At 37.2% G+C, this 26303-nt stretch overlaps 1 protein-coding gene across 1 annotated transcript; it reads right to left on the bottom strand.

The window, feature by feature from the left end:
* Positions 1 to 14695: 14695 nt before the first annotated feature.
* MRPS30 (mitochondrial ribosomal protein S30) lies at positions 14696 to 21093 on the bottom strand. Its single transcript, XM_032135684.2, has 5 exons — positions 20420 to 21093; positions 18843 to 18988; positions 17985 to 18090; positions 16726 to 16902; positions 14696 to 15094 (listed from the first exon to the last, which is right to left on the bottom strand). Exons 1-5 carry the CDS (start codon positions 21012 to 21014, stop codon positions 14805 to 14807), a joined length of 1314 nt encoding a protein of 437 aa, XP_031991575.1. The 5' UTR covers positions 21015 to 21093; the 3' UTR covers positions 14696 to 14804.
* Positions 21094 to 26303: the final 5210 nt, after the last annotated feature.

Genomic DNA, 26303 nt, shown 5'->3' with positions numbered 1-26303 from the left:
TCTCCAAAAAATTTATGTGGTTCTACAAAATATCTGACAGCACTAAAAATGTTCCATTTTGCTAGTCACAAATACATTTATCTAGGTTGTCAGGAAGAGAGAAGATGATCTGGATTGTAATAAACTAATTTGAACACTTCCTTTTTTCCTAACTATAGTTAGAAAGAAACAATATTGTCTATCAATCTTTTAATCCAAAAGATAAGGTAGTTAATACAGACAACAGCAGAACTTTTAGATAGCTTATTTTTGGATGTAATAGCAACACACTTATACTACTACTTTGAGCCTGGCTTGGTACACAGATCTAGGTCAATACATAATAAATTTTATATTGCAAAAATTCCTGAAAGCTAATTTCCACTTGAATCTCAAGCCTGATACTAACTGGAAAATTCCCATATGGAAGTAAATGATATCATCTCAGAGTTACTTTAGGCATGCTAATATTAACACCACTTCTAAATGCCTTTTGCTATAGATAGACCTAGTAGAATATAAAATACAAGGGAATCTGTAAAGAACAGCTCACAAAATTATCTACCTTATGCAAGTCATGAGCTATACATGAAGGACTCATTTGCAGCAATGTAGGAAGAAGAACACTGGACAGGACTCAGAACACTTGGATTCTAGACTGAGCTCTACCACTTATGTATGTGCAACTTGGAGAAAGTCACTTAACCCTGCTTGCTCCTATTATCAATAAAACTAGAAAATTGTATTAGATCATCAATCATCTGGGACTGTGGAATCTCCAGAAAGCTGGTATATTTAGGTCAATTTCATATTCCTAGGATTGTTCCATGCTTATGCTACCCAGAAACTTGCCCTGCCTGCCTTTGTTTTTCATACACACACACAGCTTCTGCCATATATCACATGCCATTTATTTTTATTTGTACAAATTTACATTAATTTTACTACGTACATATATATTTTAAGCGTTCATAACAAACTTAGAAAATAGTGGATGAAATCCAATACACCAATCATCTAGTCTTAGCAAATACTATTATTTTACCATAATTACTCCGGATCCTTCTTTAAAAAAAAAAAAATGTTACTAACATAACTAAAGTAACCAAACATAACCACCAAACATAACCACTGTCTCACCCCAATGCTATCCACTTCCTGCCTTATCATACTAACAATATCCTGAAGCGTATAGAGCTTTCAGTTAATATTTTTGTATTTTACCACACGTCTATACCATTACCAATATAGATAATGTTCTCTGGAGTTTTTAACTTACATAAGTGAGAGGATACTGACCATGTTCTTCAACAGCTTGCTTTTATCTCCCAACTCTATTTTCAAGATTCATTCATGTTAGTATATTTATAAATTTCACTCATTTACGCAGTATTTTATATGAACATATTACAACTTATCTATTCCTTCATTGATAGACATTTAGAGGATTTCCAGTTTGCCCCTATTCTAAACAGCGCTCAGGGAATGAACTCTTACATACCTTCTTGAGACTCACAGTAAGAATATAATTAGGGTATTGACCTAGAAGTGCGGTTGCTGTGTCACAAGGCATGTTCATCTTCAGTTGCACCAGATACTACAAAGCAGCAATCCAAAGTGGTTGCACCAATTTAAATGCTTGCCTGCAGGGTACAAGAGCTCCCATTTCCCCACATCCCGGATGATACATGTTATTTAGACATTCTAATTTTTTTTCCAATCCAGTAAGAACAACATGGTAACTCATTACATTCATTTGCATCCACTCTATTGCTATTGAGATTAAGGGCTTTTACTGTCTTTTTTTTTTTTTTTTTATTATACTTTAGGTTTTAGGGTACATGTACACAATGTGCAGGTTTGTTACATATGTATCCATGTGCCATGTTGATTTCCTGCACCCATTAACTCGTCATTTAGCATTAGATGTATCTCCTAATGCTATCCCTCCCCACTCCCCCAACTTCACAACAGTCCCCGGAGTGTGATGTTCCTCTTCCTGTGTCCATGAGTTCTCATTGTTCAATTCCCATCTATGAGTGAGAACATGCGGTGTTTGGTTTTTTGTCCTTGTGATAGTTTACTGAGAATGATGTTTTCCAATTTCATCCATGTCCCTACAAAGGACATGAACTCATCATTTTTTATGGCTGCATAGTATTCCATGGTGTATATGTGCCACATTTTCTTAATCCAGTCTATCGTTGTTGGACATTTGGGTTGGTTCCAACTCTTTGCTACTTTTACTGTTTTTCTTATATTTCTTGGCCACATGGTCTTATTTTCTGTGAATTGCCTTTCTTATGGTCCTTTCATGGTTATGACAGCCCTTTAGAAGACTCAGATTTTAAGGCTGGATTAGGGGTTGGGATTTGAGAGTTTTACACCATGCCCATGCCTCCTTTCCCTAAGTTATCATTAAAATGCTCAGCCTCCACAGCCCATATCCATGCATATCACCCAGGTTGTCCCAGCACATTCAGAACTTACTGCTCTTGCTTTGAAAGTCTTGGTAGGTTCCCACTTAGGGGTACCTCCTCCCTTTCTTTGTCCCTCTCTTCCTTTCTTTGAGCTTAGTCACACTTCCAACTTCCACATAAACAATTTGAAACTGTATGCCAATCTCCACATAAACAATTTGAAACAGTATGCCAATCTCCCCACTCTCCAAAAGAAAAAAAAAAACCTTCATAACCAACCTAAAATCCCTGGCAATCTATTGAATCACAAATGAATTTTCATACGATTATCCATTTCATATGGTTACTCATTATCGAAACAGATATATTCACACACAAATAGCAAATTCACAAAGAATAGCTAAAAAGGAAAAGCATAAACAGCATGATTTCTTCAAGTAACTTATAAATTACTAAAAATATTCATCTTATTTTTTACTTTATCGAATACTGCCTCATCCTGTTGGTTATATTGAAGTACGTATCAAGAACATATTTAAGTATTGTATGAAATTTGACAGACACTATTAATACAAAGGACCTTCCATTTGGGAAGCAAGAAATCAAACAAGGAGAGTGACGCTTCCTTTGGAGAGTTGTTTCGAAGATTAAATGACATTACTGCATGCGATTAAGTACTTTTGGCATGTAGTAGGTACCCAGCAAATGTTAGTGTCCCTGCTCTTTTTCACAAGGTAGAGGAAGTAATTAGGTGAACAACTACACAAAGGCCTAATTCTAATCAGCAAAAATGAAATGATTGAGACAGCAAAATTGACAAATCTCTTGGTAAAAAGGTAACCACGGAATCTTAAAGTTGATGTTGGTCAAATCGGGAAAAGTTAAGCATTATATTTTTGACTTTGGGAAGCAAATTTCTAAAATGTCAGAGAAAAATATAGGTGTAAAACCTCCAATAGGAAAAAAACAAAAAACAAAAAACAAAAAAAACCCCTCAAGAACAGAAGACCCTAAAATATGTATTTATGTACTTTGACCTGATAAAAAGAAATGGAGAAGATTCCTAAATACTTAGGGTATTCAATTAGGAAAAGAGGAAGTCAAATTGTCCCTGTTTGCAGATGACATGATTGTGTATCTAGAAAACCCCACTGTCTCAGCCCAAAATCTCCTTCAGCAACTTCAGCAAAGTCTCAGGATACAAAATCAATGTGCAAAAATCACAAGCATTCTTATACATCAATAAGAGACAGAGAGCCAAATCATGAGTGAACTCCCATTAACAATTGCTTCAAAGAGAATAAAATACCTAGGAATCCAACTTACAAGGGACGTGAAGGACCTCTTCAAGGAGAACTACAAACCACTGCTCAATGAAATAAAAGAGGATACAAACAAATGGAAGAACATTCCATGCTCATGGATGGGTAGGAAGAATCAATATCGTGAAAATGGCCATACTGCCCAAGGTATTTTATAGTTTCAATGCGATCCCCATCAAGCTACCAATGACTTTCTTCACAGAATTGGAAAAAACTACTTTAAAGTTTATATGGAACCAAAAAAGAGCCCGCACTGCCAAGTCAATCCTAAGGCAAAAGAACAAAGCTGGAGGCATCATGCTACCTGACTTCAAACTATACTACAAGGCTACAGTAACCAAAACAGCATGGTACTGGTACCAAAACAGACATATAGACCAATGGAACAGAACAGAGCCCTCAGAAATAATGCCACATATCTACAACCATCTGATCTTTGACAAACCTGACAAAAACAAGAAATGGGGAAACGATTCCCTATTTAACAAATGGTGCTGGGAAAACTGGCTAGCCATATGTAGAAAGCTAGCCATATGTAGAAAGCTGAAACTGGATCCCTTCCTTACACCCTATACAAAAAGATGGATTAAAGACTTAAATGTTAGACCTAAAATCATAAAAACCCTAGAAGAAAACCTAGGCACTACCATTCAGGACATAGGCATGGGCAAGGACTTCATGTCTAAAACACCAAAAGCAATGGCAACAAAAGCCAAAATTGACAAATGGGATCTAATTAAAGAGCTTCTGCACAGCAAAAGAAACTACTATGAGAGTGAACAGGCAACCTACAGAATGGGGGAAAATTTTTGCAATCTGCTCATCTGACAAAGGGCTAATATCCAGAATCTACAATGCACTCAAACAAATCTACAAGAAAAAAACAAACAGCCCCATCAAAAAGTGGGCAAAGGATATGAACAGACACTTCTCAAAAGAAGACATTTATGCAGCCAAAAAACACATGAAAAAATGCTCATCATCACTGGCCATCAGAGAAATGCAAATCAAAACCACAGTGAGATACCATCTCACACCAGTTAGAATGGCCATCATTACAAAGTCAGGAAACAACAGGTGCTGGAGAGGATGTGGAGAAATAGGAACTTTTACACTGTTGGTGGGACTGTAAACTAGTTCAACCATTGTAGAAGTCAGTGTGGCGATTCCTCAGGGATCTCGAACTAGAAATACCATTTGACCCAGCCATCCCATTCCCGGGTATATACCCAAAGGATTATAAATCATGCTGCTGTAAAGACACATGCACACGTATGTTTATTGCGGCACTATTCACAATAGCAAAGACTTGGAACCAACCCAAATGTCCAACAATGATAGACCGGATTAAGAAAATGTGGCACACATACACCACGGAATCTATGCGGCCATGAAAAATGATGAGTTCATGTCCTTTGTAGGGACATAGATGAAGCTGGAAACCATGATTCTCAGCAAACTATCACAAGGACAAAAAACCAAACACCACATGTTCTCACTCATAGGTGGGAATTGAACAATGAGAACACATGGCCACAGGTAGGGGAACATCATACACCAGGTCCTATTGTAGGGTGGGGGAAGGGGTTAGGGATAGCATTAGGAGATATACCTAATGTTAAATGACAAGTTGATGGGTGCAGCACACCAACATGGCACATGTATACATATCTAACTAACCTGCACGTGGTGCACATGTACCCTAAAACTTAAAGTATAAAAAAAAAAAGAGGCATAGCTAAGATGAAGGAGTAGAAGCTACCAGAAAACAGATTTCAACTCACGATAAGCACTAATAATCAGTATAGTTGAAACTGGAAAAGTAGCAGCTTTGGGAGGTAATAAATCTTTATCTTTCAAGCACAGAGGGAACTGAATATTTGGTGCAAGTGTTTGAGAGGATATTTGAGCATTGAATCATTCGTTCCACTTGATAATGAAATTTCCTTTTATTCTAAAAGTGTATGAGTCTAGCCTCAGGGGATATTGTTATGGTGGAAAACAGTATGAAAGAAAAGTATCGCAACTGAGGAAATTCAGCGAAAGGGCAAGCTAACCTCTCTTAATTCTCTAGCTCTTTAAGAATATTATTTTGTCATTTGGAAACAGGAGTTTTAAAAAAGAAAGCTAAAAAAATGGTGTTAATGGCAAATTACATCTGCAGTGAGAAGCTTAGAAGGAATGATTCATCATGTTAGGAGGGATTTAGAATATCTTCTTACCCAATCCACTCAATATATTCGATGAAGAAACTAAACTCAAGAAAAACTTATTGGTCCTAAGTCACTTAGCTAATGACTAAGGCATGACTTCAATCTCGACTTTCAGATTCAACTGTCAAACTGACTTTAAACTTGTTTATATTTTCAGGTAACATGAGAATTACACTGATAGAACTTTTCTAGAATTGTTCTTTCAAATGGCATTTAAAACTCTAGGTACCAAGGGTTGAAACAAAGTATACTTTACCAGAGGATAATTATATAGATATGTTTTTACTTCTTTTAAGGCTCTCCAAACACACAGATCCTTTATTTATCTGATTATGAATCACATCCAGGTGGTAAGATATGGAAATCTTGCAAATATATTGGAAGTCAGGATTTAATCATCTGTGTACTTGTAAACTATTCCAACATTAAATATATTTACACCCACATTAGCTAATCTTATATAATTATCATGCTTGGGTTTTTTTAATAATAGAAAAAAGTTGTGATTCCTTTTCCCCCTGTAATGAGTGTGAACTTATGAAAATTTCATGTTTATGTATTTCTGTTAGTGTTTAATTTTACAATAATTTTATATTCAATTACCTACAAAATACCCCCAAAGACTACTTATGGAATACTGAAATGTATAATGGGGAAAAGTGACTATGAAATACAAATGTAAAAACCTTTATCTATAGTATGACTTGAAAAACATAAAATATCAACAAAAATCTATAGATAAAAGATATACCAAAACGTTAACAGCATGGGATTATCTTCCCTACTGTTTTTCAGATTTTCTGTAATGATCATGTATTTTATAACAATAACAAAAATCTTATATTTTAAAAATGAAAATGAAACTAAAAACAAAATTATATGAAAATCTAGTTTTCAGAATTAAATAATCCATTCTCCACCTGAAATGGATAAAATTCATTAGAACACAAGATACTATTTGATATATACAAATAAATTCATAAATGTTACTGGATGCTTCTACAGAGCATTGTAAATAAACAGGCAAATGTTCCCTTAAGTAGTCAGTGATAAGTAACTGAACGTTCTCATTGAGTTCCAAATGAATAGGAATGCTGAATGTTGGCTGCTTTCATGTTAATGTAATACCTGGCATTAAGAAATTTACTCACCATATGCTTTTCTTTTCCTTCCCAGCTTCCTGTGAATCTATTTGAATCACAAAGAAAGTTTCTGGACTTTATTCAGCATGAATCCAGCTGGAAACTAATACTCAACTGATATGAACATTAAATTTACAATGGTTTATTTAGGAGAAATATAATGACTTAGTTTATAGAGGACTTTATCAAGTTATAAGTAGCTTGGTTTTTCAAATTGCTGCTTTTGTCCAATTTTACCAGTTGAAACTGGTCTTTCAGATATAGCAATGGTTTTTTTCTAAAGAAATCCTGTCAACATTAAAGAGGTTTTCTCCATTATAACTAAACTGAACAAAGACAGAAAGCTTATGGGACAAACTAAAACTGGCTCTCGACCTGCAGTTGCATCATGTTGTTTTTTGGACATTTAAAAAATGTATTTATTGAAATATATGCTTGTTCCAACCACCCAAAACCACAACTGCAGTAAGGCCCAAAACAAGACAGAATAGCAGGAGAGTTCCCAAAAGGGACTGCCCCAAACTAACCTAAGATGGGACCAGTTGGGATTTCAAAGAAGGAAGTGGTTGTTAAGTCCAAAGCCTTTATTAGTACTATATACATTGTGTGCTGCATTAGTCCTCATCATTGACAGGGAGAAAAGAGATGTTCTAACCTAGATATGAGGAATCGGATATGGAATTTATATGGGGGCTTAAGGAATCAGGTTCAGGGTTGGGGCTAGTATTTATGTGTTTAGCAACACGTTTGATGTTTTGGTGTTTCGGGCAGTCTAAACAAGTTTATCCGTGCCTGGGAACATTCAAGGGCCTGGCTTGGGTTCAAGTCTGTGGAAAACATGGCCCCGACATACAGCAGTCAAAGCACTCTGTTTCTGAGTCAGGAAAAAGAAAGCAGAGGGAACAACACTAATTTGAAGTATATTTACAAATGTTACCTTCCCACGAGACAATGCAATTTAAAAATAAACACTTATTTCTCAAAGAAAACTTTACAGTGCTCAGAAATAAATATATCAGCACCTTGAAAATCCTGTGAAAAATACAAAAACAAGATAAATATTATGTGCAATGGTAATTAATAGACATACATTTCCACTGGTTATCCATTGACATATTACCAATCTGCATTGAAAATATCTCCTGAGCAGCAAATTGTGCAAAGATCAGTAAAAACAGTACAGATTGGGTACCCACTAGTGTCCTGAATAAGTATGAAGAGGATTCCTAACTATCTAGTTTAATAATCCATTTCCTTCCCTAATACTGTCCTTATCTCTAAGCTCCTACATTCAATTAAAATATATCCTTATTAATACTTTTCTCCACACTACTTCCATTGTTTCTCAGGTTGGAACTTTCAATTCTCAAAGGAATTGAAAATGGGTATATTTCAATTCCCCCTTACTGGTGATAGCAGAGTAATAGTGTCAAAGTTTACAAAGACATTAATTCTAAATTTTTTCTCATTTTCAGTTTGGTTAATTCTCTCTTCAGTTGTCTTGTTAGCAGCCTCGCTCTATGGGCTCTATAGGTTCCCTCTGGCAAGCTGCCAGGTTGTAAGCTGTTCTAAAGGAGAGGTCCATGGGACAAGGAACTGAAGAATGCTTTCATCCAACAGCCAGGAAGCTACTGAGGTCCTCAGTCCAAGAACCTGCTAGCAACGACATAAATCTGAAGCAGATCCTTCCCTAGCTCAGCCTCCAGAGGAGACCCTCTACCCCGACCAATGCTTTGATTGCAACCTAAAGCAGAGAACCCACTTAGGCCATGCTTGGATTCCTGACCAACAAAAACTGAGATAATAAACGTATGTTAAGTCAAGTTTGAGCAATATGTTACACAGCAATAGATAACTAACACATTTGGAGTTCTTAATTTTCACTGTTTAGTTTTTCTAGTTTTCAAATTTATATTTGGCTTTTTTTTTTTTTAACAAACCTGCAGTGACTATTTTATAGTTTCCAATTCTATATGGAAATTTTCCATCTTTTATCTCCTTGAATACAGTAAACATACTTAAAAGTCTACCTCACAATGCAATTATTTGGTGCCCCTTTGGGTCTACTGTTTCTGCCAGTTTTCATTCCGTCTTTCTCCTCCTGTATCTCCAGGGTATGTGGAGATACTGTATTTGAAAAAGTACCCAAATAATTTGAGGCCTAGGAAAATATTCTTCCTCCAGGTTTGCATCTTTCAGGTTCCTAGGGGCATTAGAAACCTAAGGTCACCTTAGTCCACTTCCAAAATCTCACAATTTACTAAGCCACCTTGATGATTTGATTCTAAACTACACTCTGTGTGAATGGTCTACTTCTGTTTCACCATTATCCCTAGGATGCTGTCCCTCAAGATCTCTAACCAAAGAATTCTACCAGAGTCACAACCTTGGAGGTCCTATACTTTTAACATTCGTCCTTCTAGTGTCCCAAAGTATTAAAACACTACTCATGTTTTCAGCCTCTTCTTGGCTAACAAATCCCCCCTCCAGAGCAAAAGCAGACTGAATAGCAAGTTCAACTTTTGGGATTTCCATTTTATTTAATATATCAGCCTGGCGATTAATCATCACCTTTCCAACACATTCAAGCAGATGTTTGTTGTTATATGTAGTCAGGTGTTAGACCAGGAAGATTGGACCAAATAATCCAGCATAAAGCAGAAGTTGAAAGCAGAAGTCCAAGGGTTTTTGTTGTTGTTTTTTGGTAAGTCACCTCACAGCTTATTAGCCAGACTGTGTTTGAACCACTATTTGGGCACCTTCTCTGTTCTAATAAGGCCTCATCCCTGCACAAGCATCCTAACCTTTTTCTCAAATGGAGAGAGGGGTGCTATAAACAACCCAATTTAGGCTAGAAAGGGAAACTAAATATTTTGTGTCACATCCAAATACTCTCTGGTTGCCAATTTTGGTTCTAGAGAAATGGATGAAATTTCTCCCAACCTCAGGCCGGGCACAGTGGCTCACACCTATAATTCCAGCACTTTGGGAGGCCAGGTAGGCAGCTCACTTCAGGTGAGGAGTTCAAGACCAGCCTGACCAACATGGTGAAAAAACTCATTTACTAAAAATACAAAAATTAGCCGGACATGGTGGCTCCCAGCTACTCGGGAGGCTGAGGCAGGAGAACTGCTTAAATCCAAGAGGTAGAGGCTGCAGTGAGCCAAGATCCACAGTACTTGAGCCTAGGCAACAGAGCCAGACTCAGTCCTTTAAAGAAAAAAAAAATTCTCTCAGCTTCATAAGTAAACTACCTAAACAAATCAGGATTCATTTTACCATTCATTTAGCAGAAGAGGAAGATAACAGAAGTTCATGTATTTCGCCAGATAACTTTATCACCCTCCAACCCAGACTAGAGGTTTTGATTTAATTATCTCAAATGAACTTCAATTCTTTTGAACTTATGATTACCATAATACCTCTTGTTAGAAAAGTGAGATTTCTAAAACCTAGTAAGTAATTGTAAAGGTATAATTTTGCCACCAGTAATGCAAGTTCTTAACAGCTGTCTTGGCCTCAGGGGTCATAAACTAATGGCCTTGGTAACAAAATATTTAATAGAAATTAATGAGATAGGCCTAATGATGTGGGCCAAGTAAAGAGAGGAGAAATGAGAATTGGTGGGAACTGTGGCAAATCGGAGAGAGTATGCACATCGAAAGGGGCTCACAGCAGGTAATTCCAGCCCCTGTATACTGTTAACATGCAAGAACATAAACCTGTAGTTGCCAGATCTTCCAGTTTTTCAAGAGAATCTGGAATAATGAGTGTTCTATGACCCTCTTCTTAAATATTGGCAATTAATTAAAAAACAAACAAAAGACATTGCACAGGGTAACAATGAATGGCATAAACAAAGCTCAATTATCTCTGATGCTCCTTTCAGCTTTAAATCCTGCTCACCTTCTTTATTAGTACTATTAATAATAACTGAAAGAAAACTCTTGAAAAGCTTCAAAAGATCCTAATAAAAGTGCTCATACATAAATATTGTAAATAAAAGTCAGGTTTCACATGAACTGGAGACACAAAGAAATACTTTAAGTGGCTAAACCTCATGTAAGCTTTCATTTTCCTAAGGTCAAGATAGCTTTTAGTAATTCAAACCAAGAATTAAAATCAAAACTAAAAATCTAGCTAGTTCATTTAAAAAGCTTATTGACCACTTGGGTGCATATTGCTGCAGTATATATTTCTAGAGTATGAATAAGGCCATCATAACATTAAACCTCAGACTTCTGCACAACTATTATAGAAGACTCAAAAGCCAGTTTCAAGTGTCAAACGCTAGTTATAAAAATTTTACAAAGTGAAATGTGCAATTCTGTTGGATGACAAAGAACACAAAAGACAATTAAAATCTGAAACAGAATTCATTATTTCCCACAGACGAAAAGAACAGAACTGTGATTGAGAAATGGAAATTAACCTGTACTAAAAAGAACGGCTTACAACGGGGGTCCCCAACCCGATGTAAGCCATAATCACTGATATGCTTATTTGTACAGTAGCTGCTGCCGAATTTCAGTCTACCATGTGCTTATTATTCACCAAAATAGTAATCATATCTATATCTTTTAAATATTACCTATAAATTCTTGCTCCTTATGAAATCTCTTAATCTTCCCTGATTATCTTTTATTGCTATTGTTTGTTTTTACAAAATCTCCTTACCAAACTTTGGGGAACAAAGGCCTTTCAGGTCGAAAAATTCAAACTGTTCAATCAAGTATTGGCCAATATTAATGTTGTAAACCTGCAGGTCTCCTTGAATCTATTCTCAATATTCTCCATAGCAATTTTTCTCACTAGTGCCTTGCTCTTTTCTTTCTCCTGCCTCTATCCAATGCCACATTTTACCAATTTCTCTAAAAATAAATAATTTTTACAATTATCCTACCTAAACATGTTTTATGTAAATTAACCTTACCTTTTATTTGATGTAAGCATTATACAACGTATACTAGAACTTAATATAAAGTAGAACAGGCATGGTAATTATAACTATATTGGTTGTCTTAGTATATTTGGGCTACAATAACAAAATTCCATTAACTGGACAGCTTATAAACAGCAGAAATTTGTTTCTCAGTTTTGGAGGCTAGAAAGTCCAAGATCAAGGCACTAGCAGATTCAGTGTTTGGTGAAGATCTATTCTCTGGCTCATAGATGGTGCCTTCTCACCATGTTCTCATAGGGTATAAGGGACGAAAAAGTTCCCTTGGGTCTATTTTATAAGGGCACTAATTCCATTCCTGAAGGTGCTGCCCCTCTCCAGTCACCTTCCAAAAGGCCCTGTCTCCTAATACTATAGTCATGGGGGTTAGGATTTTAACATAAATTTTTGAAAAACACAAATATTAAGACCTAAGTACTGGTCTATTAAAATATCTCATAAAAAAAAATCTAAAGCCCTCTTGCCTAGTATCTAAGTTTTCCATTTCCAGAGATGAGTAAGCTAAAATACATGTATAATGAAACTTATATAAATTTCTTTAAATAACATTTTCTTAAATAACAAATGTAATCATGAAATGCCTTTTCAAATATAATTTCATAATGAATTTGCTTATAATTAAGTGGAATTTGATACATGTTGATGGTTCCATATTAGAGTCCACTCAACTAGTTTCTTAAAGTACTTTCTGATCATAAAAATAATGTTCTCACATTCTGGGGGTAATTATAAAAATTAGATAACTAGAGGGAAAAATTGTCCATAATCTTAACCACACAGTCTGTTTAGTTATAATGCTGATGCTTATCATTCAGATACAAAACACAAAGTTGAAATCAAACTAATTTTGAATGTGCTTATAAACATATTTAAATTCATGGAATTTGATAAAATCATCTAGGGAGAGTGTGGTTAAACAAAAATGGAGTCTAGAAAAGAAAAAAAAGTACACTAATATTTGAAGAAAAGTGAGAGGAAGAACAGCAAACAGAAATATGACAGAATAGCAAATGAGATAGGAGAAAAACCAAGAGCATGTTTCACTGAAAGCAATAAAAAGACTATTTTAAGAACGAAGGAGTGGTCAACCATGCAAAATGTGTCAGACCTTACTGAGTACAATATAGAAAACTGTCCAGTGGATTTTGCCATTTAGGGGCTAATGGCTATCTATTTGATAAGCAGTTTCAGAAGAACGCAAATCAGATTGGTCATATACACCTCATGAGAATCAGCTGAAAAATTATTGGCTTTAATGAACAACTTAAATCGGTCTTTTGCAACATAAATATATAGCTATCAGTATCACCTATATAAAGCCACTTTTAAAAACTATAAAGAAGTATATAATTGGAAAGAAAAAATCCATTTCCAATTACACAAAAACGTAGGCATACATAGGAAATGCATGGAGATAAAAGAAACTCTAAACTTTGCTAAGAAATAAAAGATGTAAATAGGCCGGGGGCAGTGGCTCACACTTGTAATCCCAGCACTTTGGGAGGCCGAGGTGGGTGGATCACCTGAGGTCAGGAGTTCAAGACCAGCCTAACCAACATAGCAAAACCCCGTCTCTATTAAATACAAAAAATTAGCCGGGCATGGTGGTGCATGCCTATAATTAATCTCAGCTACTTGGGAGGCTGAGGCAGGAGAATCGCTGGAACTCAGGAGGTGGAGGTCGTAGTGAGCTGAGACTGTGCCACTGCACTCTAGCCTAGGCAACAAGAGCAAAAACTCTGTTTCAAAAAAAAAAAAAAAAAAAAAGGAAATAAATAAGAAGATATACCAGATCTCAAACTAAAAAGGTTGACTACCTTAAAGTCATTAATTCACATCCATTCAACAAACATTTATTGATTTCTTACTTCTATGAATCTAGGCACTTGGAATGGATTAGCAAATAAAGCATATAAAGTTCAAAGCTTAATTTGACTTCAGTGGGGTTATCCCTTATGTTTCACCATTATACTGTCCTATTAATATCTATCTTTTATTTTCTTTTAAAACCAAGATTGAGAATTCTATCAAAGCCTTATTTTTCTCCCTTGAACAACTAATGTTCTGTATTAGCATTACTTCCTAACGTTAGTCCATTACTGAGTTGATTAGTTCCATCCTGCTGTAGTGGGTTCTTCTGTTTGTTTTGAGACAAGAGTCTTGCTCTGTCACCCAGGCTGGAGTGCAGTGGCACAATCTCCATTCACTGCAAACTCTGCCTCCCGGGTTCCAGTGATTCTTGTGCCTCAGCCTCCGGAGTAGCTAGGATTACAGGCATGCACCACCAGGCCAAGCTAATTTTTGTATTTTTACTAGAGATGGGGTTTTGCCATGTTGCCCAGGCCGGTCTCAAACTCCTGGACTCAAGCGATCCACCCACCTTGGCCTCCCAAAGTGTTGGGATTACAGGCGTGAGCCATTGCACCCAGCTGCAGTGGGTTCTTTTAATTACTGAATTCAGTATGTTAGCATTTTATTTGGGATTTCTGCATTTATATTAAAATGTGCATTTAATAGCTTAATAACTCAATTTGTCTTATCAGTTAGCAATATACAAATGCAATTATTTTTAAATCAACAAAAGCTAACTAAAATTAAATCTTTCAGTGATGAATTTGAGCAGAGTAAGAGATCTAATAACAGGATGACATAAGAAATATTTGTCTCAAAAATCAATGTATTTAATAGTTGACAGTTACAAATCTCATCATTATTGTTCCTTCAGTAAAATTTAAATATTCCCACAGTTCTCAATCAAATATGCTTTTTCAGTTTTCCAACAGCTGTGATTTTTCTTCTTTTGGTCTATTCAGTAGAAAGTGAACTATCTGAAGTAGAACATCATCATTAAAACCTTTCACATCATTATCCTCAATTGTTTCATAAAGAGGCTTACTTTGTGTACCCCAACATATATTTTTACGAGGGTTATTTTGATCAGCTTGTGTAGTCAGTGCCAAAGTATTTAGCTGGTAGCAGAAAAAGGAAAAGTATTTTCCATCTGTGATCACAGCCTGGGAGACAAAAGGTCGAGTAACATCTGCTTCGCTCCAGAATCCTGTAGAAGAAAGTTATGCTGAAATTTACACATAGAATATATCTTACCCAAACAAAACAAACACATTAGACATTAGAGGGTATCAAATACCTCCTACAACTTAGATACTTTATGTAACAAAATCCCTGAAGACCCCAAAGTTTCCTTATCATCTCTATTCTAACCCTATATTTTATTTCTGCACAAAAAATGTTTTCCTCCCTTCTAGTATCCTCAATCTCATGATTAATCTTTTTCAACAACGTCAGTCTTATTTACTTCATCTAAGAGCAGCAAGCTCTATCTACACAGATGCCTTCTATATCTGGTACTATGTCATTACCCAACTACCAAGGCCAAGCAGTAACTTTATTTCTCCACACGTATTTTATGTCATTTTTAATGGAGATAGCAAATGAATAATACTGTTAACATACGGAATTAATTTTATTGTAAAAAGAAGTACTTTATCTTTCAAAAGTAAACAGTGCCATTCTACCATCTTCAAGACAGTTACTTCTTACTTTGTCTAATTCCATCTACTCCTACTCCCACTTTCTCTATTCAATTCTATTATAGAAATCTAAGTCAATTTTGAGTATAAGGTTAAAATACATATATACGTTAAAAAAAAAGATGAGCCTAGTAATCAAGTATGTAGTAAAATTCCTCTTGGATATTCACATAGTGTTAATCTACTTCATATTACATTACTTCAGGTTTTAGAATAAAATGCAAATGCCCCACAGTGAGCTCTAATAGTCCTGGAAGACATAGCCTCTGGCTTCCACTATCTCCTTCTACATCATTCTCCTTGTCCCACTCTTCATTACCCTTCATGTTGTTCCTAAATATTTCAGGCCTGTTCCCACCTCAGGGACTTTTACTTGCTGATCCTTTTGCCTGGAAGTGTCTTTACCAAGATTTGTGCATAGGCAGCTCCTCGCCATTCAGGTCTTAGAATAAGTCATTTTTAGGGACCTCCCCTGAATGACTTTTTAAAAATAGATTCTTCTCCATACCTCATTTATACCTGCCCCCTATAAATCATTCTACTCTTTATGCTAAAGTATTTTCCCCATAGTATTACCACTAGTTATAAACATTACATGCTTATTATCTTTTACCACCCCCCGCCCCCACTATAGTATAAGCTCTAAGAAAGCAGGATCTGTTTCACTCAACACTGCATCTTGAACAGAGCATAGCATATAAAAAAGCAGTTACTGTTTACTGAATGAATGAACAATCTCCTAATCCAAATCCTGGATATAACCTTTAAAGAAATTAGGTAGGACAGCCATTGATGTAATATAAATATTTAATCCACAAAATCATTACCTTTTCTACCTGCAGAAAGCTATTATCTAGAAAGGGCTGACTTAGTTGGCTACAGTCTTTGAAATGCGAGCAAAAGTACATTCACACAGGATATGGTCAAAGTAAAAGATAAAAGCAACTACCTCAGTGTCAGATTTCAACTGTATGGTATTTAAACAAGGATTTTAAAACAACTGTACTTTGTGCCAATGCAAAAGTTTAAAAATGTTAAGATTCAACCTATGTTTTAACCCAAAGAAAAAATTTTAACCATTATATTCTTAGAATGTTACAAATACCTTCAAAGAAAATGCTATAAAATTAGTTTTTACCTTGATACATAGCTTGAGCTCCAGTCCACGCAAAAAGGCTTGCGATAGCATTAGCTCTAAAAACAACTTCTATCTGATCAGCACAGTTTCGTCTCAAAAGCCTTTCCCTACTTAATTTGTCAGTTAACAGATGAAACTGGGTGTGACCGTAACAGCAAGGATCTGCAATTTTTGAGCCTGAAGAGCAAAATAAAAATATTTCAGATGAAACAAACATGTAGAACATCTGGAGCACATATTTTAGTATTTGAGCCTTTTTTTCCTTCTTTATACATCATATTCTCAGTACTCTAAATACATAAGTAGGAATATTAGTTTACTTATATATCTTACGGATCATAATAAAATTAAATTTCACAGGAAAGCATAATTTCTCAATCTGCTGGCTATCATAAAGCCCCTCATAACATGGAAGAAGTTGAAAGAATATATAGAAAAGTTATTTAAAATTTCTATGTCTGTTTTCTCAAATCCCTCAGTCATGATTAGCTATGGTTGTCTCCTTGTCATATTAACTAAGAGGATACAACCACTTCAAGACTTTAATTACTTATTTAATGAAATAATTACACACTTTGCTCCTAATTTTTAAAAATGATTTTTACACTACTTATCTAAGTAAAAAAAAATAAGTAGCAACATTTCATGAAATGCTGACATTCTTGATTTTAGTGGTAGTCTTTTCAACAAAAAGTTCCTTGCAGGTCACTCCTTAAGACCACAGTGACTGAGAAGAGGCTGATAAAATAGGGCTGGAGGGCTGGTATAAAACCTTCTTAAGACTTCTTCTCATTGGGTAGGAATTAACAAAGGAAGAAAAAATGGCAAAAGAATAAGCTGCATGAGGGAGGGCAGACATCAGGCATTATGAATTTGTGAATTCCTCATCTTACCACCATGCATGGCACAAATAGGACACTTAAAAAAGCCAATTGCTATCTCCAGTCCAGTTCTAAAAGTTTTTACTTTTAAAAAAACACAAATTAATTTTTCTATCTAATAAGTCAACAAAGCCTATTTTCTAAAGTTAAATACTTCTATTCTGGTAGAAACAAGTAAAATTTCAAATAACGAACTTAATATTTTCTTTCCAGTGTTTATGCATGTTGCAATAACCTGAGATTACGAATTATATTGCTCATGGACTATGTAAACCTCTCGGTCTTCAAGAATTAATTCCTCATTGTAGTCAATACTCCAAATTTGCATAGGACACTTGGAACACATTTATGGTACAATATGTCAAAAGAGAAACTTACCAACAAATATGCGGTTTTCATACTGCCGTTTGAATAATGGAAGTTTGTCTGGTTTACATTTTATAGTGGGGATTTCTATAGGAACAGAATAATCCAATGGCACAAACTTAAAGAAAAAGAAAAGACATACTAAATTCACAGCAACATTAGAATGTATTTTACTCACACTCATTAGATTTAAAAATCTTAAAATGAGGTGGTTTCACAAAATGATTTGATAATACTATCATCGAATGATGGGCCAAATCGAGCAAGCCCCTGTTTTTACAAGTAAAGTTTTAATGGAACACAGCCCACACATATTCATTTATAAATTGTGTATGGCGCTTTGCACTGTTAAGAGCAGAGCTGAACACTTGCAACAGAGACTTACGGCCTGTACAGCCTAAATTATTAACTATCCAGATCTTTACAGAAAAAGCGTGTCAACCCCTGACATGAAAGCATAGACAATACTCAAAATATACTTGCTTTTCTCCAAAAGAACTGCAAATATGTAAAATGGCCCAGCTGATAACTGTTAAACTTCCTTGATTTATGAATAGTCTAGTAAATTACAATCACAAATTACAATCATAAACTATTTCAGAATTTTTATATTAAGAGAAACATACAGATCTGTATGGTCAGGCAAAATGACACCTTAACCCGTTACTGTTAAAATGGTTATCTGACCTTTATGGAGTATACCAAAGCATATTTAAAAAGCTAAAAAGATTTTTGAGACGTGATGTCTTCAAAAAGGAAACTTGAAAGGCAAGAGATCCACCTGAAACATTTTATTCTACTATTACTCAACCCGCCTATGACAGATCTTACATGAGATATCAATAGATAATAATCGCAATAAATCCTTACCTCTGCGAGTTGCTTGGATATTCGAATCTGGTTGTTTGGTTTATCATCTATCTGGTATCGCAAGTTATCAATTCGACCTTTCCGATGACCACAAGGAATTATTTCTTCACCACGCACCCAGTAAAAATGAACTGGGCATCTATAATCTATCAAAAAGATATTCAAAATTTTTTTCATCTGATCATCTAAATAAATTTGGTTACTAATAGAACACTAAAGAGTACTAACTTAGCAAATGATAACTTAAGAATGATTGAGGTAAGAGTCTGGGTTATGTGGTAATTTAACTATTATGACTTAAATATAACATTCAAACATTTATTGTCTACTTGTGCCATCATTACAATGAACATTAACCAAAGAGATTCCTCATTAGGAGTAACAGAAAATAAGATTAACAAGAATATCATTCACCATAAATAAAAATAGGGCTATTTTATAAACATCCAATTCAATTTTCACAATAACTCCCAAAAGTATGTATACTTTTCATTATCTCTATTTCATAGAAGAGGAACCTGGGTCTTGACAAAGTTAAATAGGTTTTCTAGGCCATCCATCAGTAGTCGTCTAAGTCCATGACGCTTTCCTCAAGACCACTTCTTTCTCAACTGGGGAAGGGAAAAAACATGCGCACAAGGCTAGGTTGAGCACACATCTACAGTCCTAACATTACTTCAATAAATATTAAGACATCCACTTGGTAGAAGATAGAAAATGATGAACGCGTCAAAAATAATAATTTTTAAAATTATTTATACGTTAATTACTTTTCATGTCCGCCGTAAACAGTTACACAGAAGCTGCTGATTTTTTACTAGGAACTTGGACTGGGAGTTTGAAGTTTGACCCCCCTAATCTGTTAGCTACAGGGTGTCAGGCAGACACATTTAACGTTTCTACGCCTCAGTTTGTTACATTTTTGTCTTTTTTTCATTTACCAAAACATTGCTACCTGTCGTGAACGGTTATTGTGAGGATTAATAAGTTGGCACATATAAAATTTAGAACAGGGCCTAGCACATAAATACTGAGTAAACGTTAGGTATCTTAGTTAATACTTCATTTAATCTTCACAATTCTACGACAAAGAACTACTACCGTAAAACGCGAAAAATTAAGCAAAAAAGAAGTCACTAAAGAAAAAGACATATTAAATTTAAAATTAAGGTAAAAAGAAGTTACTACTCAGCCATGTGACACATGGTCACACAGCTTTCTGGTGGAACAGCCAAAAGGAAACCTGGCCCTCCCTACTCTCAAGTGGCGTTTCTCTTCATCACCACTGCTCTTCCATTTGGCTAACACTCACAAAGTAGAGCCCAGGACCGGAATCCTGGAGAGCTCAGGCTTTCAGAGTCGAAGAGCTGGTAGGTGTCAGCGCAGCCACACACACCTAGTCTCTAGATTCCTAACGCAGTGACTGTTACAAAACCAGGCCACACCAGATAGGAGCGAAAGCACTAGGAAAACATGAACAAAGCAGACAGAAAGAAATGACGAGGGGTAAATCTGCGGCAGAGTAACCCAGTACAATCCCCATCTCTCCCTTCCGCCCTGGAGCATCCACGGCTCACCGAGGGCGGCGGCGGCCAGGGTCGGGTTGTGTGGGCTGAGGAGGCCCACGAGGGTTGACACCAGCTGATCCAGGAAGGGCAAAGATATGACCTCCCTCTCCTCGGAACGGTGCACGCGCCGCTTGCGCCGCAGGTAGAAGTGCTCCTGCAGCAGGCAGTCGCAGGCGACCGCACGCAGCGCCGCGAAGTCCAGCGCGGGTTCGGGCTCCGGCTCGGGCTCGGGCTCCGCTGGGGGCGGCGGCAGACCCGACAGGAACACGGTCTTGGTGAAGTACTGGTACCAGCGGTCGGCGTTCAGCGCGAAGGTCTGCGGGTAAACCATGTACTTCATAAACTGCATCTTGGTGAGGATTTGTAGCTTCTCGTCTACCGACTCCGCAGCGTGCACCGTCGCCTGCCAGCGCTCGATCCGCCGCAGCCGTGCCGCCTTGCTTTTGGCTGTCATGGAGGCCACAATCGGCGGGTACCGCGCGACGGGGGTCGCCGCGACGTCTTGGCAGGTCGTTTCTGTAGCCGTGGCGGCGGCATTAGCCGCGGTGTGCAATGAAAGCCTCGGACCGCGTAGCAAAGGCCTCCAACACCTGGCCGCTGCCATCTTTGCCCGCGATTCCGGACCCGGAGGTCAACTTAAGCAATTGTCCCTCCCCTCTTGCTGTAGGGACCAATCGGAAAGCGGAATCTGAGCCAGTCTGGGAAAGGCCGATTCTCAGTGGGCGTGGGTTATGTTGCGTCATTCACGGTTTAGCCAATCATATAACTTCTCCAGTCGCGGGTTCTTGGGTCTGTAGATGGAAGGAAGAACTTGTGTGCTTAGGGCTTACTCTGGGAGGTGAGGCTGCCACCTAGGTTACTTGTAGCCATACGGCAACTTCCCTTGCCAGGAACTATTTAGGAACATCCTGCAGGAAAATGGCAAGCCCTTGGTTAAATTTATTGGCTTCATTTATGTATCTCACAACACTTCTTTTCTGTTTTAGTTCTAGGAATAGAAACTTACTTTTGAAAATACAGGACTAGCATGTTTTTCAGTATACTTGATTAAAAATTATGCAAGCATCACTCGTGACCTACTACTCATCTTTGGGAAAATAATTCCATATATTTATCTGTGCTAAATACAGATAATTTGTTTAATGATATTTATTTTGAAAGGGGGGTGTATTTTTACTTGGATTTAACTGGGGAAGACAGAAAGAAAAGGGAAATAAAACTGTTAAAGAATTGTGTTTAAATTTTGCCTCGTATTAAAACCCATTATAAATTCAACACGAGTTGTTCTTACTAATCTGTGAGCCTCTTAAAACGGGACTGATTTAATTTTTAATCTTCAGCAACAAATTAATACTTGTGCATAATGGGTGCTCACTGAATATCTGCTAAAAAAATAATCACCGAAGTCTCATTTCGGGTAATCTAATTTATTGATTCACTCTTCTGTAATTAGGAACTGGAATATTAATTTGGATTTATTGTAATAATTCTTCAGGGTATTAAAACACAAATGTCTTGTTGCTAAAAAGAATTTATAACTGTATATATATATATATATATATTTTTTTTTTTTTGAGACGGAGTCTCGCTCTGTCGCCCAGGCTGGAGTGCAGTGGCGCAATCTCGGCTCACTGCAAGCTCCGCCTCCCGGGTTCACGCCATTCTCCTGCCTCAGCCTCTCCGAGTAGCTGGGACTACAGGCGCCCGCCACCACGCCCGGCTAATTTTTTTTTTTTTTTTTTTAGTATTTTTTTTACGGCGGGGGTGAACCCCTGGGTCTCGATCTCCTGACCTCGTGATCCACCCGCCTCGGCCTCCCAAAGTGCTGGGATTACAAGCGTGAGCCACCACGCCCGGCCAACTGTATATTTTTAAGTTAAAACAGATGGTACGGTTTAACTTTGAAATTGCAAGTCTGTTAAACTGACCTTTAGAAATAAAATACAGTACTTCAGTTTCATTAATAATATCTTCTGTGAGAAGTTGCTAGTGGAATCTAAAATATCCTTTCTACATTGTTAAAAGGAGGATATAAAAACTTGAGATTTTTAAACCGATATTGAATATTTAAAAAGTGAGGTGCTCAATTTTATGTAAGTTGAAGTGACAGTTTTTTGTGTAAATAAGTAATAAATACGCTGTTCGAGAATGCATCATAGAAATCCTAGGTTGATATTTTTTAAATTCTTATAGTATTACAGCATAGATTTTAGGATTAGAAATTAGAGCTAGAGATCAGTTAACACCAAAAGACATAATCCTGTCAGAAAGTGTCTGTATGGTTTTTTGTGAGTGAATCAAAATAACTTCAAGTTATTCAGTACTTACTGATTATCAACATTATGAACCAAGGAAGGAGGCTGTGGGAAAGAGAGTATACTTAATGAAAGGTGGAGCAGTCTGGGCCAGAGGAAAGGTGGAGTAAGACTGGCAATGAACAAAACAGCCTACGGATGAGAAAGGACTGAGTCAGAGCCGTGGAAAGCAGGCTATCTAATATGATCAAAAGCTTTTATATTACACACAAGGAAACAGACATAAAGCCAAAGTTATATAGCATGGTAGGGGCAGTATTGGGACTGGAACCTAGGCTGCTGTCCTCTCAGTCAGTTTTACTTAATGAATTTTATTGAGTGCCTTTTATATGTTAGGCTGTGTTCTAAGTGCTCAGGATACTTAATGAACCAAGCAAACAAAAGTTTGCACTCTAACAGGGAGACAGACAATAAAATATAATCATTGTAGTAAATTATATGATGTGTTAGAAGGGGATAAGCACACGGGAAAAAAAAAAACAGCTGGAGAAGTGAAGATCATCAGTGCAATGTATTTGGTGGGGGTGGGGGCAGGTGAGGAGTGTTGTTTGCAATGCTTATTGAAAGGATTACATTCTTCTAGCAAAGGTTTGAAGGAAGTGAGGAGTGAACCATACTAGTATCAGCAAATGCTATTCTAGAAAGAGCAGCTAGTACAGGGCCCTGAGATGGAAACATGCCTGATGGGTTCAAGAATTAGGTCATTGGCCAGTGTGGATGAAAGGAATGATGGGTGAGGAACGTAGTAGGAAATGGGGCTATAAAGGAAAGGAGCCAGAAACTAAAGGCTCCTGAAGGCAATTGCTAGGATTAAGACTGGAGAGCCATTGGAGGGTTCTACTCAGAAGATTGTCATGGTGTGACTTAGGTTTTTAAAAGAATTTCTCAGCATATTAGTTGGCTTGGGCTTCCATAACAAAATGCTACATACTGGGTGGCTTGAACAACAGACATTTATTTTCTCATAGTCCTGGAAGCTGGAAGTCCAAGATGAGCATGCCAATATGGTCAGAATCTGGTGAGGGCTTCCTTCCTGGCTTTCAGACAGCCACTTTCTCCCTGTGTCCTCATAGGGTGGAGAGAAAACAACATCTTTGGTGTGTCTTCTCATAAGGATCCTATCAGATCAGGGCCCTCCCCTTGTGACCTCATTAAATCTGAGTTACTTCCATAAGTCCCTATCTCACATTAGGTGTTAGGGTTTCAGCATATGAATTTAGAAGGGAGACAATCCAGTCCATTGCATTGTAGCTGATTTGGAAATAAAGATTGTCGCAGGTCAAATTTGGAAGAGGGAAACCAGTTAGCAGACAATTGGCCATATTTTAGGCAAGAACTGACTGTGGCTTAAAGGTATAATAGCAGTGGAGACAATGGGAAGCAATGAGAAAAAGATGATTCGAGAAAGACTCTATCAATGGAACAGAACAGAGCCCTCAGAAATAATGCCGCCTATCTACAACTATCTGATCTTTGACAAACCTGACAAAAACAAGCAATGGGGAAAGGATTCCCTATTTAATAAATGGTGCTGAGAAAACTGGCTAGCCATATGTAGAAAGCTGAAACTGGATCCCTTCCTTACACCTTATACAAAAATTAATTTAAGATGGATTAAAGACTTACAAGTTAGACCTAAAACCATAAAAACTCTACAAGAAAACCTAGGCAATACCATTGAGGACATAGGCGTGGGCAAGGACTTCATGTCTAAAACACCAAAAGCAATGGCAACAAAAGTCAAAATTGACAAATGGGATCTAATTAAACTGAAGAGCTTCTGCACAGCAAAAGAAACTACCATCAGAGTGAACAGGCAACCTACAGAATGGGAGAAAATTTTTGCAACCTACTCATCTGACAAAGGGCTAATATCCAGAATCTACAATGAACTCAAACAAATTTACAAGAAAAAAACAAACAACCCCATCAAAAAGTGGGTGAAGGACATGAACAGACACTTCTCAAAAGAAGACATTTATGCAGCCAAAAAAACACATGAAAAAATGCTCATCATCACTGGCCATTCAGAGAAATGCAAATCAAAACCACAATGAGATACCATCTCACAACAGTTAGAATGGCCATCATTAAAAAGTCAGGAAACAACAGGTGCTGGAGAGGATGTGGAGAAATAGGAACACTTTTACACTGTTGGTGGGACTGTAAACTAGTTCAACCATTGTGGAAGTCAGTGTGGTGATTCCTCAGGGATCTAGAACTAGAAATACCATTTGACCCAGCCATCCCATTCCCGGGTATATACCCAAAGGATTATAAATCATGCTGCTGTAAAGATACATGCACATGTATGTTTATTGCAGCACTATTCACAATAGCAAAGACTTGGAACCAACCCAAATGTCCAACAATGATAGACTGGATTAAGAAAATGTGGCACATATACACCATGGAATACTGTGCAGCCATAAAAAATGATGAGTTCATGTCCTTTATAGGGACATGGATGAAACTGGAAACCATCATTCTCAGTAAACTATCGCAAGGACAAAAAACCAAACACCGCATGTTCTCACTCATAGGTGGGAATTGAACAATGAGAACTCATGGACACAGGAAGGGGAACATCACACTCTGGGGACTGTTGTGGGGTGGGGGAAGGGGGGAGGGACAGCATTAGGAGATATACCTAATGCTAAATGACGAGTTAATGGGTGCAGCAAAACAACATGGCACATGGATACATATGTAACAAACCTGCACATTGTGCACATGTACCCTAAAACCTAAAGTATAATAATAAAATAAAATACATAAAAATAAAAAAATAAAAAAAAGAGAAAGACTCTAAAATTTAGGATCTGAGCATTCGGATGAGAGAAAAAGGCCCATGGACACAGTGTGTTTACTTTTTCTTTTTTTTTTTTTTTTTTTTTTTTTTTTGGGGCGGGGGCTTGCTCTGTCGCCCAGGCTGGAGTGCAGTGGCGCAATCTCGGCTCACTGCAAGCTCCGCCTCCCGGGTTCACGCCATTCTCCTGCCTCAGCCTCTCCGAGTAGCTGGGACTACAGGCGCCCGCCACCACGCCCGGCTAATTTTTTGTATTTTTAGTAGAGACGGGGTTTCACCATGGTCTCGATCTCCTGACCTCGTGATCCGCCCGCCTCGGCCTCCCAAAGTGCTGGGATTACAAGCGTGAGCCACCGCGCCCGGCCTTACTTTTTCTTTAATCTATCATTTTTAGGGGAGGGTGGCAGAGAGAGTGGCTTGAGGTTTAGAGAAGGGAATGGGAGAATTTCTAAAGCATATGCTTATCTATGTGCATGCGTTTATGTTTAAACTCTCCTGGAAGAAAATTGATGTTAAGATCTTTCCTATTAATGTTTCCATTGATCTTTGATTTAAAGTATTACAATTCAAACCAGTCAAGCCATGACATTCTCCAATGGCTTTTTGAACCCTCTCTACATCACTTATTCAACAAATATTTAAGTGACTACTATACATCAATACTGTTCTAGGTGCAGAAAATACTGCAGTAAAATAAAAGCCTTCCAGACAAAAAAAGTGGGGAGAGAGGGTAGATAATATTTCTGCCACTTTCACTTTTCTTAATTAG

The sequence above is a fragment of the Hylobates moloch genome, unplaced genomic scaffold (assembly GCF_009828535.3).
Source record: "Hylobates moloch isolate HMO894 unplaced genomic scaffold, HMol_V3 SCAFFOLD_17, whole genome shotgun sequence".
Classification (NCBI taxonomy): Eukaryota; Metazoa; Chordata; class Mammalia; order Primates; family Hylobatidae; genus Hylobates; species Hylobates moloch.
The sequence above is the reverse complement of the archived record's forward strand: the minus strand, read 5'-3'. Positions and strand labels throughout refer to the sequence as shown.

Coding starts and splice junctions, on each gene's coding strand:
- MRPS30 (XM_032135684.2), bottom strand. CDS start 21,014: ATGGCAGCGGCCAGGTGTTGGAGGCCTTTGCTACGCGGTCCGAGGCTT. Junction 16,903..17,984: donor TGAAAACCGCATATTTGTTG/GTAAGTTTCTCT, acceptor TTTGCTCTTCAG/GCTCAAAAATTGCAGATCCT. Junction 15,095..16,725: donor AGCTCAAGCTATGTATCAAG/GTAAAAACTAAT, acceptor TTTCTTCTACAG/GATTCTGGAGCGAAGCAGAT.